Source organism: Cyprinodon variegatus, unplaced genomic scaffold (genome assembly GCF_000732505.1).
Source record: "Cyprinodon variegatus isolate N-32 unplaced genomic scaffold, C_variegatus-1.0 Scaffold56, whole genome shotgun sequence".
Classification (NCBI taxonomy): domain Eukaryota; kingdom Metazoa; phylum Chordata; class Actinopteri; order Cyprinodontiformes; family Cyprinodontidae; genus Cyprinodon; species Cyprinodon variegatus.
Window position 1 is genome coordinate 1,560,378 of NW_015150509.1, and position 18,130 is coordinate 1,578,507.

An 18,130-nucleotide genomic window follows, 5' to 3' on the forward strand; every position below is an offset into this window, starting at 1 on the left:
GGTGGAATGGGATCCCACAGGGCTCTAATCATGAACCTCTGCTATTTCTTGTATTTCTTCTGAACCAGCTCCACTTTTACAAGAATAATGATTTTCATTGTTGTGCTGTGTTGTGCAATTATGATATATTTATTGCCTACCCCTGTAAGGATGGTAAATGTGTTATTTAATCAAATAAAATTCAGACTGCCACACACTGTGAAAGAACGCCCGACTGGAACAAAAAATGAAGCTGTTAACTGAGCTCAAATCATGGTCAAACAGATGACTGCACATATATAGATAAATTCACCACAACTCCCATTCAAAATTTAACTGTTCATGAACAAAAATCATTCAGTTTCAAGACAAACATATTTCAACTAAACACTAAAATTAATTGGGTTAAGAAGAACTGACTAAACTAGTGAAACTCAAATAAACTAAGCCACTATGTACAGAAGAAGAAGAAAAAACATGGTTGAAAACAATAATCAGTATAATAATACCATGATATCACTGCTTGTTGTGGTTTTGGAACCAATGTGTGTTCAAACCAATTCATAATGGAAACACATGAAATTTATATTAGTTTTAAAGCTTTATAAACAACGGCTCAAAATATATCAGCATGGCATACCATGCAACCCATCTTGTTTGCTCATCTTTAAAAAACATTAAACACATGAGATTATCAAATATCATCATAAAGACAAATAATTTAGCAGGAAAATCTGTACCTTAATGTGCCAGACCTCTACCTCTGCTGATGTCAATTTTGAAAAAAATCTGAGTCTCTCCAGAATTTATTAAGCTTTGTGGCTGGGAGAGGGTTGCAGAAGCTGGAGACTCCCAAGAGCAGGAAAACCTTCATCCTCCTGACCCATTTTCTACATAAAATATCCGAATGGACATTGGTGATTAAATGTAAAAAGTAATATTAAGGTTTATGAGAGCTGATAATTCTCAGGTTTATGTGTCCCTAAAACAGAGTGGTGATTGATTAAAGGAATGTCTTGAGGAATTAAAAGGATGAAAAGCTTTTAACTGTTTTTGCCTGAATGGAGTTAAGAATGAAGTTATATTTTTTCTAATGTCAGCGGCTGGTCCTTGTCTCACATACTGTAGAGTTGGGTTCTTTGGCAGACTATAAAAAAACTTAATGTCATAAGCCTTGGTTTAAAAATGGCTAGTAAATGCAAAGTTTGGACAGGACAATGTAAATAGTGAAATCCAGCATTTTTTACACTAGGAACATAGCTACAATCAAAGGAATGTTGTCCAAAGATGACTTAAAAACAGTAATCCATGCTTGAGTGAAAACTCAACAGGACTGCTGTTATTCTTTATTCCTTGGAGTAAGGAAGTTATCCTTATCACATCTTCAGTTACTGCGGAACGCAGCTGCATAGCTTTTAAATGCAGCAAATTCATGTTTTATCCTCTCTGCAATGCTCACACATCTGTTTTAGAGTAAATCTTTTTAATGATTTTGTTTTTTTTAGTCTTTAAATGGCCTTTCTTCTCTTTATCTCTCTGAGCTTTGACCTCATATCAACTGTATTTCCCTCTCCGACCCTCAGATCAGCTAACCAGCTGGTGTTGGAGGTACCAAGGACTCGATTGAAGCTCAGGGGAGATTAAGCTTTTGTTATTGCAGCACATTAGAAAAGCATTTTCAATAGACATTTCTAAATCTGCTCTCAAGACCCCTTTCTGCAATTTGCCATTGGCATGAAAATTAATTTTTAAGTAATTTTTAGATTTCTTCTTAATTAAAATGTGTTTTTATCATTCATTCCTTCTGTTCAGCACTTTTTTCAATGCATGATGTTTAAAGTAAATTATAAATAAAGTTGGCTTTGGCTTGATTCATTTGCTTCATCACACTCTGTAAATATACAGACACCTTTGTGCATGTTTTTATTTTGCAGAGTTGACAGCATTTCACTACAGTATAAATGAACAGCACCACAGTTACTACCAGCTAATGGTGCATCAGAGCACGGATACAAAATTGTAATTATGAACATTGATTATTTTTTTGTGGAAATGGATTTAAGCGCGAAAGAAAGGTCAGCTCAACATAATAAAAAATAAGTTCAGCTTCAGCGAAAAAATACATCCTGTAATAACATGGCGTTGGAGCAACATGCTCACGACACATTGTTGGGAAAAGTGAACTGCGTAAATGGAAATGGCATGCAGTAAAGAATAGTAAGGAGGGTGTGGAGAAGAAAAGCAGGTTGCAGCTGAAGATAGACTTATTCTCTGTTAAATCATCTGTTAAGGAAAAAAAAAAAAAAAAGAAACCTTTCTCAGAAACCCACACTAAATAAAACCAAATGATAAGTAGATGAAAGGCTAACCAGAAAGGTAATGGCCTTAAAAAAATCATTTGCATAGCATACATACAAGAAACACAATATATATTTTGGCAGTACTGGGGAGAAAAAATGAATTTGGATTACTATTTGTATATTTAACTGTCATGACAAATTTTCCTTCCCTTGATAATGATGAGTACAGCTCAGCATGAGCAGTATTCACTCCAGACACTGGTGCAATATGTCATTTTTTAAAAACATGTTCTTTTTTTTCTTGGCACTTCTTTAAACAACTTAATGTTATCTTTTCTAAAAACACATTCAACCTGAAGTGAATCACCAAACTGGCAGGCATTCAAGATGCAGCAATCAGTGTTAACCTTACATTCTTTCATCTTTTCCTTCTCTGGACTGGGAAGTTAAAAGTGAAGGCAAACACAAAACAGTCAAATATGACAGATCTATCTTTTTTTCAGAAGCTAACAGTGAATGAGGTTTACTTGCACTCATTCCAGGTCTGATCACATGGGTGCATTTATTGGTAATTTCTAATTCAAAAAGACAAAAATATGCCAAAATGTGGCATGTGGCGTGTTTCTAAAAACCTCCTGCCAAAAAGGTGTTTTTTTTCCTCCCCCCACTTTACACTGCTTTGTAGATGTGCAGCTGCTCCAATTTGAACATGTTGCCTCATGGTGAGGCGTAAACCTCCTTAAAGCTGTGGAGAAGTTTTAATCAAGTGTGAAATCCGTTTGGGGTAGATGCCTACGTGACTGTACTTGCACTTAAAAGCTCGCTCCTCAAACCTCTCTTCCTGTGAACATCTCCTGCAGCTCAAGTCCATTTTCACTGTCATGATGCTTCCAGACCATGTTTGCAGATAGCAGAGCTGAGTGAAAATGAGACTCCGCTCATCAAGGAGAAGGAGGCATGCATGCACACGGGTACAGATGTGAATCTCTTTAATCAGTTTTTCATCATTTGATAAAGCTATACCGTAGTACCTTACATAAACTATTCCACTCATTTTGTCACAATAGGAAATGTTAGTGTATTTTATAGTGGTTTTATGGGATACACCAACACAATACAATGTTAATTCTGAAAAAAAAGTGTAAATTAATAGATATCTTCTTAGTTTTAAGTTTAGTTCTATTTGTCTTTTTCAAAATTCTCTTATGTATGTGTCTTCAAAAGAACCTTACTGAAGATGCCTTGTTCAAAACTCCTCCTAAATGGACAATGTTATTAAAAAAATAATAAAGAAACACCAATATTCACCTTTAAAACACCATCCCCACAGTAAAATTGTAAGTAAGCTGGTCAAACTAGGCTGGAAGGCAGATAAAACTCACTAAAGGACAACATGTTAATTAAACTAACATCTAGCCAGAGCTGCAATTACATCCACACATATTAATGCGTTGGAATGGCCCAGCCAATGTGGAGAGCTTAGTTGAAATTATGTGCAAAGAGGGGATTGATCTTGAACTATATTGCTTTTAAAAGTTGGTAAAGACATTACTAAAAAGTCCCGAAGAGGCAATGCACACTTTTCAGATTTATATTTAATAAAAGAATTATCAATTATCATAATTAACTGATATTACGTTGATGCATTTTGTGTTTGGTCTATCACAAAGAATTGCATCAAAATACATCTAAAATGGGTTTGGCTATTCATAAGTGCCCTATATATTTTTTTCTTTCTTTCTACTATGTTAAACATAAAAAAATGCAATTCCTTTGAAATGAGCAATAGCTTAATTACAAAGTCCTTATAAACACAAGAAGTGACTTAAGCATCCCAGTAATTAAGTATGCATGAATAATGCAGAACATTCCCCAATTGTGAAGTGAATGTATTAAATAGTCTAAACATCCTGCTGTTTTGGATTACAGAAACAATGAGATTAGCTCCAAAAACAGCTTAAGCTATGGATTCTTCTTCACACAGTTCATATCACTGCAATAATGGAACAATTGTGTATGGATTACTAGCGAGAATTGAATAGTTACCAATATGGGAAACTGGTAATATAATATGGTCTATTATGCATTAATTAGTAGCAAAGCAGTAAAATGTCTTGGCATAGGCACGGTTTCCAGGCTTTTCATTCAGTCTGGAACATTCTGTAATTTGTTTTTAGGCTTTACTAGGTCAAGATAAGTTTGGAAAACAAAAACTGGTTATAATAAAAAAAAATATATATATAAATCTTGTTCTTCCTCCAACAATTCCTCCATGTTCTCTTCGCTCATACCTTCTTGTAGTTCGCTTCCTCCTTTTGTTTGTTTTTGCCTCTTTTTCTTCTGTCTTCCTCAAGCCCTTCTCTTTCCATTCTTCCCACTGTCATTCCTTTGGTCTCTATTCTCATTCCTTCATTCTGTTCTTCGTTAATCCTCATTTAACTTCCTTTGGTGATTGTATGAATTATGAAGTCCCTTCTTCTTTCCTTCCTTCTTTTCTTCATCATTCCTTTCTTGCAGCAGACTCTGAAATAATTTGAATTGTAGATATGGTTGTTTTTCTAAAATGGAGTCCTTTACGGAAGGTTAAACATGTGAAAAAATTGTTTAAAAAAAAAGAACATTTGAATTAACTTGAAAGCTACAGCTCATTTTGTTCTCTGACTGTGTTGACGTCTAGAACAGTTTTAAAATGTAAGTTACATTAAAATGTATTTTTTTTGTCAGATAAATTGTATAAACCTGGCTTTTAGGTTACAATGTTAATGTCACTGAGCATTTTCTTACATTTTGTGAGTTTTTCTTATTTTTGCATTATCTGCTTTAAAACCGTCAAAGCCAAGGGTGAAAGTCGTTTTAAATTATTGTATGTATGTAATCCAGCATTTTTCAATCAATTTTTAAATATCTTACCATAAATGCCATGCCACTATTATTCCAAATCTTTTGTCGATAGAAATGCATTCGTAGTTGTAATAGAAATGTTACTTACCAATGGTAGTCTTTTTTCTTTTTACGTATTTTCAGGTGTATGCAGCACTTACAGAACTTTCTGTTGAAAGAAAGATATGGAAAATATCAACAGCAATTTTAACTCTTAATTAATGAAAACCAAACCATTTTCTTCCATAATGTCAACATACAGTTATGAATGTATCAGCTAGGCTATGTAAGCTGCCACATACTCTTGCTAACCATACAAGCAAAACTTATACCTGCAGCATACAGACTACTGTCTACTGTCTAACAGAAAAAATGGTAAAATAGTAAAAACTAAGATCATACCACACTTACAGTGCATCCAAAGGTAATAACAGCACTGCTATTTTTCCACACTTTTATTATATATTATTATAATTTTATAGCCATATCCAAAATGTATTTATTCTCTTTTTTTCAAAGTCTAAACACAAATACGTTTAACTGATTCAGCCTCTCCTTCAACCGTATGCAGAGGCCAAACCAACCACTATCAGCAGCGAAATCCATTTAGTAGCAGTTAAATATCTATTTAAAGCTGTTTCTTGTTAAAAACACAACCAATAAAAACATCTGTTAGAACATTCATGAACATTTGTTTACCTAATGTTGAATCAGCTGATTGTGGTGCACTGGTATGTAGGTTCAGTCTTCCTTTTGGGTGCATTTGAATGACAGCAGTGGGAGGTACATCAGAATAAGGAACAACTGCAGCACAGCGTGTGTGGGGGGTGCGCTGTTGTGGCTCATGTTTTCAGAATTTTTATTCTTAAAACAGCATGAGAAAAGGGTGCAAGTCAGGGCCGCACATCATTGCTATTTGTTATTCTGTTCCTCTTCTTTTTTTCTTTTTTTTTTATCAGCACCCTCTTCAGCAGTTGGTGACCCCCCATATGGCCTATGCCCAGACGCAGCACCACTTCCTTTCATTCTTCTTTTTATCTTTTCTGTCCTTTAAATTTGCTATCCCATTTCCTTCTCCAAGTCTTACTCCTATGTTTTCATAGTTAATTTCCTCCTTCCACTTGCCCCTATTCTTTCTCCCCTACCTTTCTTGTTCCTCTTCTTTATTCCTCCTTCCTTGTGTCTTCTTTCTTCATTGTCACCTTTCTTTTTTCCTGTATAGTTCCTTGCGCTCTTCCTCTTTCCTCATCTTCTGTTTTGTTCTGCCCCTCCCTTATGCCCTTCTTTTCTTTCCAACTCATGTTCTTCCTTCTTTCACTTATTTCTAATTCATTGTCCTTACTCAATCCATCAATCACCCCCCATACCTTTTGTTCTTTCATCCCTTCTGTGCTCCGCTTCTTTTACCTGCCTGTCATTTGGCTTTTTCAGATGTCATATCTAAAACGGGGCCACTTCAGAAATGCCATAAATCCAAAGTGAGATGCCATTCTTTATATTTTAAAAAAGAGAAAAAAATAGTCTAAAAATCAAATAGTGAACTAGTATAGAAAACATATAGGAACCTGTTGTGTGTGTTGATGTATGGATGTGTCCCCTATGTGCAAACATTTTCCCTCATTTGCAAGCAAGCTGTAACCACAAAACAGGAACAGAGCATCCATAATCGACATGTCATTACATTTTGTGGACAGCCCTTTGGCATTAGAGTAATGCGTTTATCACAGCAACTTTACAAGTCGGTAATATCACAGATGCACAGTTCTTTGCTGTCTGCTCCTCTCTCAGACATTGATCAAGCTTGTCCCAGGATGAGTCTAAAGGGATAAAAAGATGATAAATGTAGCAGCATTTCCATTTAATCTGTTCTGTATGTTCAGCTTGTCAACAGGTGCGTGTTTGGCAAAGCTGTAGGCGACTAGATATACATTTCTGAGGGGACAAATAGAGTGCCTCCTTGGTGTTGTGTTTGCCTTCAGAAAGTGTTGGACTGCTGCTGCGTGATAGCTCATGCAAACTTATTTTGGAGCTTTCTCGGCTTGTGTGTGAAAACGAGGTCACTGGGTTGTGGACCCATTTATTTAATTAGGAAAAGCTGAATAAAAAATGGATGACAATCAAGGGCAGGGAACTCATTTCAGCACTGTCAATCAATAACTCATTCAGCATGTTATTTTCCTTCCTCTAAAGAATTCAGATACTCCCTCTGTAACTGAACACTGCCTTTTTCTTGTGTGTTTGTAATTTATGCATTTCTTCCACCTTCTTTAATGCTCAATGTTGGGACTTATTCAATGTTCTATTTACAACATGGACATCAAATTTAGTTAAAATAAGTCATTGTTGAACATATTAACAACATGATGATATATTCTGAATAACCTAGACAGACTGCTGGGGGATACTTCTAAATGACAAAGACACAGCACGTCGCCTCTTGCATCTACCACACCAGCCTGTGGACTACACACACACACTAGCACTCATTACACAGTGCATAGCGACTGCTACATAGCAACCACTGCTGACTGCTTAGCAACAGCTGCAAAGACCTCAAGGGCGGGGGTGGGGGTTAGGGGTTTCATAGGGTGTATAAGAAGAAACCATCTCTGTTCATAAAAGCCATTTTTTTTTTCAACTTTCTTGATAAGTTTTACAAAGTAAGCTTTTTTGTGATTTGTGTCCTCTTACCTGTCCACAGATATCCGCTCTCTCCCTGATGTGGCGATGACCGGAAACTGCACAACTGAGTGCAGTGAATTGGGTCATTCAGATGCCTGCTGGATGCCAGGCCATCCCTCCCCTGTGCGTAAGACCAGGAATCCCCCCAAGCTCTCCACATTCGTGCCTTACCAGGAGAGAGGGAGTCTGGGACGCCTGGCCAACGGCAGCGCCAGGCTGAGTGGTGAGGAGCACCGGTCGCGCCTTCCACCCTCTCGCAGTGCCTATTCCAGCACCGGCCAAGATGCCAATCAGGACTGCCCTGTAGAGGAGATGCCCCTGAGTGTTGCCTCTGAGTTCCCACCCACATCCCCATCGGCCCACACCCCTAAACGAGAGATTTACCTGTGAGAAACAGATTGGTACCCAAATAAAGAAAGCTACACCCACTTCAGACGGAGAATAAAATAAACTGTCCACACACAGCCTGTGTCCAGGTTGTAAGCAACGATCGGTCGTGGCTCTTTTATTCACTGGCATGAACACTCATCATTTCTTACTCAAATTATCTGCTCATCAGCAAATCCTGGAATGATTCCACAAAAAAAAAAAAAAATTGACGCACCCCCTCATTTATTTATTGAAGCTCTCAACAGTTGCAATCCAGAAGGTTAGATAAGAAATGTAAGTGGAAATAGCTACTTTAGCAGTGACAATTCTTGTTGTAGTTAGACAAGACCCAGTATGTGAAGTGAGTTCTTGAAAGTTGTGATCAGTGCTCTTGTGCCATTTCTAGCTATTATTCAATAAACATCTAATTTGGCCATATTAGTAGACATAACACTTAAGACCAGGAGTTAGATCATAAGGTCTTCTTAATGTACAGAGCTGTAAATACATTTGAATGGTGTGTTCTGCATATTTTTTTCTGGCATAACCTGCAAAGAACGCCTCTGGATTTTAGCATATTTAAGCTATTCTTTACTGTTGCTGTTTAAACTTGACTGAAACCATCGAAAGAGACTAGGTATTGTGGAAAGCATTTATCTGCTCCACAATATCATGTGCGTGAGCGCACACATACCCACACCTATCCCTACACACCTTTGACCCCTAATCATAGTAGAATGGCCTTTACCTCCGCTCCCTGTAGAGCTCCGCCACTGGTGGAGAAAGCTGTGTGGCAGCATTTAAAGCGACATCATGTCCCACTGACTCGCAGCACTGTGACCTGTCGTTCATCATGAAAACGGTTGACTTGGCCACAGAACCCGAAGGGTTACGATGACCAAATGCAGAGTCCTCGCCAGACACATTCTGAGTGGCTTTTTGCTCCCTATTAGAGATTACACCAGTGCACCATTTGGAGAAGGTTCCTCCGTGTTGAGACAATCAGATGGGCTTCACATGCAAGACACAAGTTGTTCTCATTCCATAACCTCACATTACATAATATTGATAGAAATCTAACGAATGCCTAAGGGTTCAAATTAAATAAAAGGGCGCTTGAGTTTTAAGGTGCAGAGGGGTGTTATTACAATAACAACACTGAATAACATACCGACGTAAACCAGATAGATCCTGAATTTAGACAATTTATTTTTTGAAGGTATTCCATCACAATGAATAGGCTTGAATGGACAATTCAGTTGATAGTTTAAAATAAGAATAATCTTTACGTGCAAAGTTGTTGCAGTATGGACGTTCATTGTACAAAGTCTCAATGTGGGCCTATAAAACCATAAAATAATTTTACATTTAAATTTAAACAAAATAATGAACTTGAAGTCAGTATCTCAGTGCAAAACTATTTACAATTTTTTAAAGAAATTGAGTAACTAGTTAAAAGTAATGCAATTTATTAAAACATACTTTGCCTGTTGTCTAAATAAACAATCTCCGCTGTAGTCTAAATATACAGAAAACACTGGTGGTGGCACTGCTTTGTCTGAAACCATTAAATATATCAGAGGATGACTGTCTTGAGTTTCATCAACCTTACAATCAAATTTAATCAGCTTCCGTATACCTACAGTATTTAAGACAACTATCCTCATACTGAAACACAGTTGGACCTGTGTTATGCTGTGATGGCAGACTTCTGAATCAGTTTACAAAATAACTGTTAGACACAGTAAAGCTACAAAAAAGTTTACAAAAAGAGATTCGGCAAAAAAGCTTTTAGATGTGCAAAAGTGATATAGAAATACCCTGAACTCACTTTATTGCAGCAAAGGTATTTCTGAAGACTTTACATTTTCAGACGTCTCTGACTTTTGAAAACCATAGATTCTTGTTTATCCAGTTCGCAAAGATGTACTGCTACACTGCATAATCACAATAAACCTCAAACATTTAAATCTAAACTAAAAAACATAAAGGTACACAGTATGTAACACTTACAAGGCCTTGTATCAATCAATCAATCAATCGATTATGTATAGCACAGGGTATAACCTAAACAAGAGATGAAATGCATTTAGGTTTAGTTTGTCATTGCTGTTAATTCATTAATTATAATAATGAATAATCATTTTAATATTAGTAACCCAATTTCTGCTGTTAATCAATCAATTATATAAGTCATTTTTGATTAATTATTTAGTATGTTGATTTTTTTGATATCCTAAGCAAAGTGTAAAACATGTCATGCCAGTAATATTTTCTGGTAAATTCAGAGGATATGTTTGAAGGACACTTGTGTTAGTAGGTAATTGGATGTTAATGATGACTCCACTAACTTGCGCAAGAACATTGCATCGCTATTCTGTGTCTTTGATTTAAACATCAATTTGATTAGATTTGTAGATACCTTTCACCTCTGCAGGCTATTTCCATAGTGAGATTGTGCCTCTGAGTGAGGCTGAAGGAGCCGAGAATGGACATTTCCTAATTAGGGTGAGTAATGAGTCTTGAGCGGGGGCATGTGTGAGCAAACCCCCAGGACAAAGCACCCACCAGACAATGCAAATCCACCCACAGAGCTACAACATTTAAAGCGGGGGTATTTTTAGCAGCACTTACCTCATCAGACTGCCCACTGCAAGCTGCATTTTGTCGGTTTAAAAAAACAAAACATATGGAGATTACTGGACATGGCTGTGATTAAATAAGCTCAGCAGATATCCAGCCTTGAGGGGGAGAAAGCTCATTATGCCACTTTTAAAGCCATTTAGCAACTGAAATAAAAATTCAAACAAGCCATGATACACTGTGATTAACCTCCCTCCCCCCAGCCCTCTAAGATCTGTGGATTCACCAACTAAAAGCAGCGGGTAAGATCACTGACCTGGAATTAATAACAAGTGAGAAAGATGGCAATGAGTGATAAAATGACTGTCATGAAGCCACAGGTGTAAATTTGTCTATCTGGATCTTTTCACGCAATTCAGATTCGCCAACGGGATTACATCTTCTTCCTTTTCGAGCCTAGGTATCTCTGAAGAAATCTGGAAATAACCCGAGGTCTGCTTGATTACTAATAGACAAGGACATGGGTACTAAGACATAGTTTATAAAGAAGACAAGATACATAATCTTTTACTTTTCTGTCTGGCACTTATATAAACTAAACCTTTCCTGTTAAATGTCAGTTAGCAAAAACAAAGTGCCAAAATACTGAGATAAGCAATCTTTTATCTCTCTTTTTTTTTATATATATATATTCTGAATTCTACATTTAGATCATATGTTACAACACCTAAAAGACCATGAGCCACAGTGTAATTAGATTTTAAAAAAGAACAAATGAGTAAATAATGAACAGCATCGTGAACAGGTTTGTGGATGTCCACAAATCTGGTTTATTGATTATCTATTGTTATCTATTTAGTAAAAGGGTTCCATAGGGATCTGTTCAATCAGATACACAAGTAAATTGACTAAGGAATATCCAGCGATCTTATTTTTGTGGAAAGTAAAAAATTTTGCAATCCAGGAAAGAATTCGCTTTGGTTAAAAATGTTTAGATCGACCTCAAAACGAAAGCCTTATGGAGATGTTTGCTAGCAGCTGTACACAGGGGCAAAGACTGTAATCATTCAAGGCATGCCCTGTAGCCTGAGAGAAAAAAAAAAAAAAAGAATGATTATCTATGTACTCCCTCCCATTACTTTGCCATTTAACAAATAGACTTCATTTTGGTAGTCCGAACTGACCTTATGGAGGAAAGGTTTAAATTATTTACTGCCAAACAATAAGAAAAAATCCTGATTTGTAATAATTAGTTGCTTAGCCAATTGCACTGATAGGAGTCTGTTTTAATATAAAAGGAAAACAGAAAATAACCCCATTTCTACTTTGATAAGTGGAGCTATTTTCTGCAGCAGAATGTACCTCTTACTGCTCACTTCTGGAAAACATATCGCCAGGTTTGCCCTTTCTTTTGAACTTGAGGTAAATGAACTGTGTTGAAACCGCTGCTTCTCTTGATAAAGGTTTGCAGCAAAGCACCATCTGAAATGTGTTTGATAATGTTTAATTTGTACTTTTACATTGATTTAATGTTGCATTCACTTGAGTATATTTTGCCTCTGTAATGTGTATTGTATGGTGATCATTTCTGTGCACAGATAAAGAAATTACAGTAACAAAATTGATTTCATTTTCTTTCTTTTTACCGCTGGTCAAAGACTCTCTGCTAACTGGCTGTGTGAAAAAATGAAATCTGTCGGTGGCATTAGTGTACATAGGTCCTCAAGACCCCGAGGCTGCTGTTCAGTGAGCGGCAACTTTTAGCATGAATCCCAAAGATGATTGGTAGAAAACTGTTTACTCGTTATAGTTTTATTCGACGTCCCACTACCCCAGACGAACTGAAATCGACTGAACATTTCATCTTTTTTCCGCAGTTCATATAATACAAAGACTATTGCCTTGAAAATATGTCTTTGCAAGAGAGAATCTAGTTGTTATCCTAAATGTTGGTATATTTATATAGGATAAAATGCTTGTGATGCCATGTTTTTGTACAGTTTTATGTACATACAAGTGAAGCTTTCTAAAAGTTTTGAGAAAAGCCGATGGCATATAAAAATTGTAACATGTATTGAGATGTGCACATCTTGCCTTGGTTGGATTGACCTTTGCTGAGTCAGTGTGAATGTGGCCGTTCTATGCCTGCACTGTAGTCATTCACCGGCTCCCACTTCTTGAGGACTTAATCAGTTTTTCTGTTTATTGTGAACAGTGGATCGTCTTCTCTTACCGGTTTGTTAAACTCCTGTGTTCTGCTTTGTTCTCTTTCCGCATGTTGGCAAATTCTCTTGTAATACTGTAAGTCCTCATGAACTTTGTAATAAAATCACTTCAGGGAAAAAAAAAAAAAAAAACAATGTTGTCAGTGCTTTCTTTGATTTCTATTATTATTCATCACTTTTGAGTGTGGCGTTGTTACATTTCCAAGAGAGTGTGCAGCCTTGCGGTTGTGTTGTGTTGAAACGTGTCACCCTCAAGAGGTAATTAAGTAGAAATTGTATTCTTGTCAAGCAAGGAACAGTGGCCAATTTCTGATTCAGGAATGCACAAAAACAGATTGCTTGAACACTAAAAGTAATAGGGCCCCTGGACTTTTACTCAAAACCTGAACTACTAAAACACAAGATAAGAAGCATACAATACCATTGTACTTTAGTTTAATGCACATTTCTATATAGTTGCATATTCAAGCAATTTATATTTGTAAGGCTACTTTTGTCTTGTAATTTGTGTAGTTAAAACTTTACTATTTCTGGGGATTGCAGAAATCACTTTTAAATAGAAATCATTAAAGTCTGTAAAAGCCAAGTGGTATTTTCCCAGAGGAAAGAAAAATTTGATATGAAATCTCCAAAATGTTTCGTGTACTTCTCCTAGACAACTACGAGATATGTGTGACTCCAAAATGAGACTAAGGTTTATTTATCCTGTGTCACAGTTTTTTCTCTGCAGCAATAAGCTTTCTAAATCTCGATTTAATCGCTATACTCAGCTACAGCTCAAACTGTTTGATGAAACTGCAGGGGTTAAAAATTCACAGCTCCCAATGTATGTTCATAAACTGTACGACCCAACGATCTGATGCCATCTACCTTCTCACACTCTATGCCCAAAAACCACACCAACAGTAGTAGCCATTGAAAATTTCCCCACTTTCGTTGATGGGCCCTTGGCTGGTCCCCTATAATTCCTTTTTAAACATCAATCTTTGTACTAAAATATTCTTTCTGTCATGATTTGTAGAATGAAATCTAAAGAGAAGGCTTTCTCCTGGTCAGATCCTGTAATTCACTAAAAGTGTGGAGTCAGAGTAAAAAAATGCATGCCAAGTAGAAGGCCAGTGGCTGGAAGTTAGAGGGGATTTTGCTGGGAGTCGCAGGGTAGTGGGCTGCCATTGGGCGCACGTTTGACTGGGAAGGGTCATTTTGAGTGGCTGCAACTGTAGGACTCGAGAGATGGTGGTGGTCTGATTCATTAATGTGGAAGAATTAGAAAAACTCCCATGTTTGCCTGACCTTATAATTCCAGATCGGGAGGTGGCTGTGAGACAGTAATTAGCCCAATCTAAAAAAATTCTTACACGACTGGAGAATAATCCCGAAAAAGGGCAAAAACTCGTACATTTTATGCCTGTGTTTCGTCTCCTTTCAAGTTTTGAAAAAGATCTCAACAACCTCCAGACTTCCTCAACTTTCCTGTCTCCTGGTGATCTGACACAGAGAAATCAGAGAGCTCCCTCTATGAACTCAGTCTACTCTCATCCCAGCTTTAATTTCCTTTTTGGAAAGCAGTAAACACAGCATTCCTAGAATTGACCCCACATTCAAAACGTATGCTACCCTTGCTGTAAAACAAATATTGTTTTAGGAAGACCAGGAAGATTTAAATTATTTATTTTAAATGACAATTTAATGCTAACTTTGAAACAAGGAGTCATTTCATTTTTGCCCAAACCAGCAAAATACAAAAGATATATTGATAATCCAAGGCCAATAACTTTATTGATTGTAGATTACAAATTATTCACCTTTATTGTCTCCAATAAACTGAAAACCAGTTTGGTACAGATAGTGAAAACCAAGAGGGATTCTTTATGGATTGGTCTTAAAACAACAATATTAGGTTTGTTCTTGACTTAATAGGCCTTAATTCGTTCACTAAAGATAAAGGCTTTGTTTTATTTTTAGATTTCTACAGCATTTAACTCTGCAGAGCATCCCTTTATAATTAAATCCTTTGAGTATTTTGGCTTTGGTGAAAGTGTTATAAAAGTAAATAATTTAATGTATAAGGATATTAATAGTTCAGTTCCTCTCTCTCAAGGAACAAGCAGATTTGAGGTACAACGGGGAATCAGACGGGGTTGCCTTTGCTCTTCTTCTATTATCTATTTTAGCTGCAGAGTAGTTAACTGTTTTTCTTAAGAAAGGTCAAAAAGTTAAACCATTGAATGTATTTGGTTAAAATCTGTTAATAACTTGGCTCATTGATGATACCTCTATTTTTCTTAAATCCAGGTTACAAAGAGATATGGCCATTTTTGAATGAATTTTGATCACCAAAATAGAGGCACTCTCGATTTATATATGCAGATTGTCTTTCGTTGGGCGACTGCGATGTTGGATGCAGAATTTTGCCCTGTAAGCAGAGGGTTGTGGGTTTAATCCTTGGCTCCTGCTTTAAATGTCGTTTTATTGGGCAAGTGACTTAAAACGTATGTGAGGATAACTGATGGTAGTCAGAGGGCCCAGTGGTGCCTGTGTATGGCAGCATTGCTTTTTTCATTGAGCTCTAGCGTAACTGTTGCTACGTGTCTTGCCATGATGGTGTGTGAGTGGTGAATGGATGTGAATGTGTAAATCCAAGATTTGAAAGGTACTTATAATTTCAACTATTACTCATGTACTGTAATGTTAACCTATCACCTTATTTCTCATAGTTAATTTTAGGAGAAAAACATGAGACACATTTGAGATTAAATAGAACTAAAATGAGGCTGAGAAGAGAAACTCATATGAGCTATACTAAAGCAAGCTTTAAGTATATGAAAAAAAGCCTAAACCAATGAAGCTAGGTAGAACTTATGTATTTCCTAATTAGGAAATACATAAGATTGTTTAGTTGAATATCCCTCAATAAGATTTCATCACAGATGTGGTTACTTTGCACAGGATTGATTATTTCAATGTGCAATTTAATTTCCTAAAATATGAATACATGTATGCTGGTGAAGATTGTCAGACATCCTGGTAATAGTCATTTAAAAAAATCCACTCACATAGACCAATAACTTCTTTTTGACTCACAACACCCACTGGGACACAAACTTTCTGTCATCAGAACCTTACATGTGCCTACAAAAACAGAAGGGAAGCACAAAGAACAGAAACACATCGAAGATGCTCTCTAAACCCGTGGATACCCTAACTGGATGTTTGTCAAATCAGCAAGGAAATCCAAAAACACATAGCAGATCATAATGGTGAGAAAATTAGTCATTGAAAAACTTAAGAGGATTTTCTCCAAACACAAAATCCCAGTACATTTTAAACCAAACAAGACCACCAAACAAAGACTAGTGCATCCTAAAGAAAAAAAAACCCAGACCTAAGATGTGCGGCTTGGTGTATTCATTTCAGTGCGGTGAGGAATGCTCTGATAATTATATTGGAGAAACAAAACAACCTCTCCACAGACGCATGGCTCAACACAGAAGAGCTACCTCCACCAGACATGACTCGGTGGTACATCTAAACCTCATGGACAAAAGGCATTCTTTTGAGCACCGGAACGTTCACCTTTTGGACAAGGAAGACAGGTGGTTTGAAAGGGGGTGAAGAAAGATATTTATGTTAAGAAAGACAAACCAACCTTAAACAGAGGGGGTGGACTCAGATTTCAGCTTTCAAAAACCTAAAATGCAGTGATAGAGTTGATTCCTCATGCTACCATGGCAACCCCCACCCCATACAGGGGGCCAAAACATCTCGCCTTTTCAGCCAGGCCAACCATTCCCCCTAACAACCCCCCTTTCAGAGGCATAGACCAGTATTTGGGTATTGCAGGTTAACAAAGAACCTAAACGAAAACCCAGGGGTTGACCCGCTCTTCCAGTTTAATTAGCATGTTTTCTAAGCCAAAACAAGACTTTCTTTTTGGTCCACTGTATAAAGCCTCAAATTTAATGCTATTTCTGACATTTTCAATTGACAAAGCTCCCTGGAGAGGAAGCAAAACGTCTTCAAACTTGGAAACAAAACGTCTAGTGGATTTTTTTACTTTTTTGGAATGAATACATGTATTTTTTCCTAATTTGAAAACAGTTTATTCATAAAGATTTAAAAAGTTTAAGAAATAAGTTAAATTGTTCACATGAAAGATGTGAATGTTGCATTCCTCAGGTGGAAAGAGGATAAGAATCAGGTATGTTATAGGCACAAGGATGAGGAGCCAGAATATATAATGGGGGCTCATTAGTGCACATGGCATGTCTCATCTGTGAAGGCAACATTAATACTGAATGATTTATGCTGGCTTTGGAGAAACATTTTCTGCCATCCAGATGACATATTTTTCAAGGATACCTTGCTTATCTAAGCAAGAAAATCCAAAGCTACATTCAGTGCATAAAGCAATACAGCCCTGTAGATTATGTCTGTGTCAAACTTGCAAATTTACTTTTCAGGCATATCAGAAAAAAAAAAAAAAAAAAAAGATTGATACACAATAACAGGAAAAATTTAGCATGAAATAGTAATGTTAGATCATGCAGGAATAGTTAGCAGTTGTATTCACTAGGTTTAAGAAAATTCAATTCCCAAGACAACATGAAACAGTGCTGCATTTAAAAGAAAAAAATAGATTTTTAATATTTTTTAAATAATTTGCCTGCTCACAAGTCTTGCCTTAGGAATCAGTAATTAGAGCATAATAACTCCGTTTAGTTTTTTTTATCTTTTTTTTTTTCTAAAATCCTTTCTAGAATCCTCCTGTTTGAAAAAAAAAAAAAACATCTATAATTGGGACGCTCATGGATGTCACTCTCTATTGACCGACCCTTAGACACAATGAAATCTAAGTTGCAGTTGCTATTGTTTTTTTATTCTGTGTTTCAGTTCGGAATATATCTAAAGAGGTTATTCACTAGAATAAAAAAGGTCTTATCAAAACTTTTTACAAGACAAAAAAAAGGGTTAGACTTATATATATGATTTTTTAGTTAGGAATAAATACACTACACTCCAAAAAGGGTTACCAAATCAAATAGATAAAATAAAAGAATACAATGAAAAAAGCTAAAAAAAGGAATTATATTTGTATCACAAAATATATTT

General features: G+C 36.4%; 1 protein-coding gene across 1 annotated transcript in view; it reads left to right on the forward strand.

The window, feature by feature from the left end:
- LOC107082577 (protocadherin-1-like) overlaps positions 1-13,127 on the forward strand; it is a 141,000-nt gene extending 127,873 nt beyond the window's left edge. The window contains exon 5 of the mRNA XM_015371337.1: positions 7,861-13,127. Within this exon, the coding sequence (XP_015226823.1) occupies positions 7,861-8,231 (371 nt within the window). The 3' untranslated portion in view covers positions 8,232-13,127. The remainder of the gene's footprint in view (positions 1-7,860) is intronic.
- Positions 13,128-18,130: the final 5,003 nt, after the last annotated feature.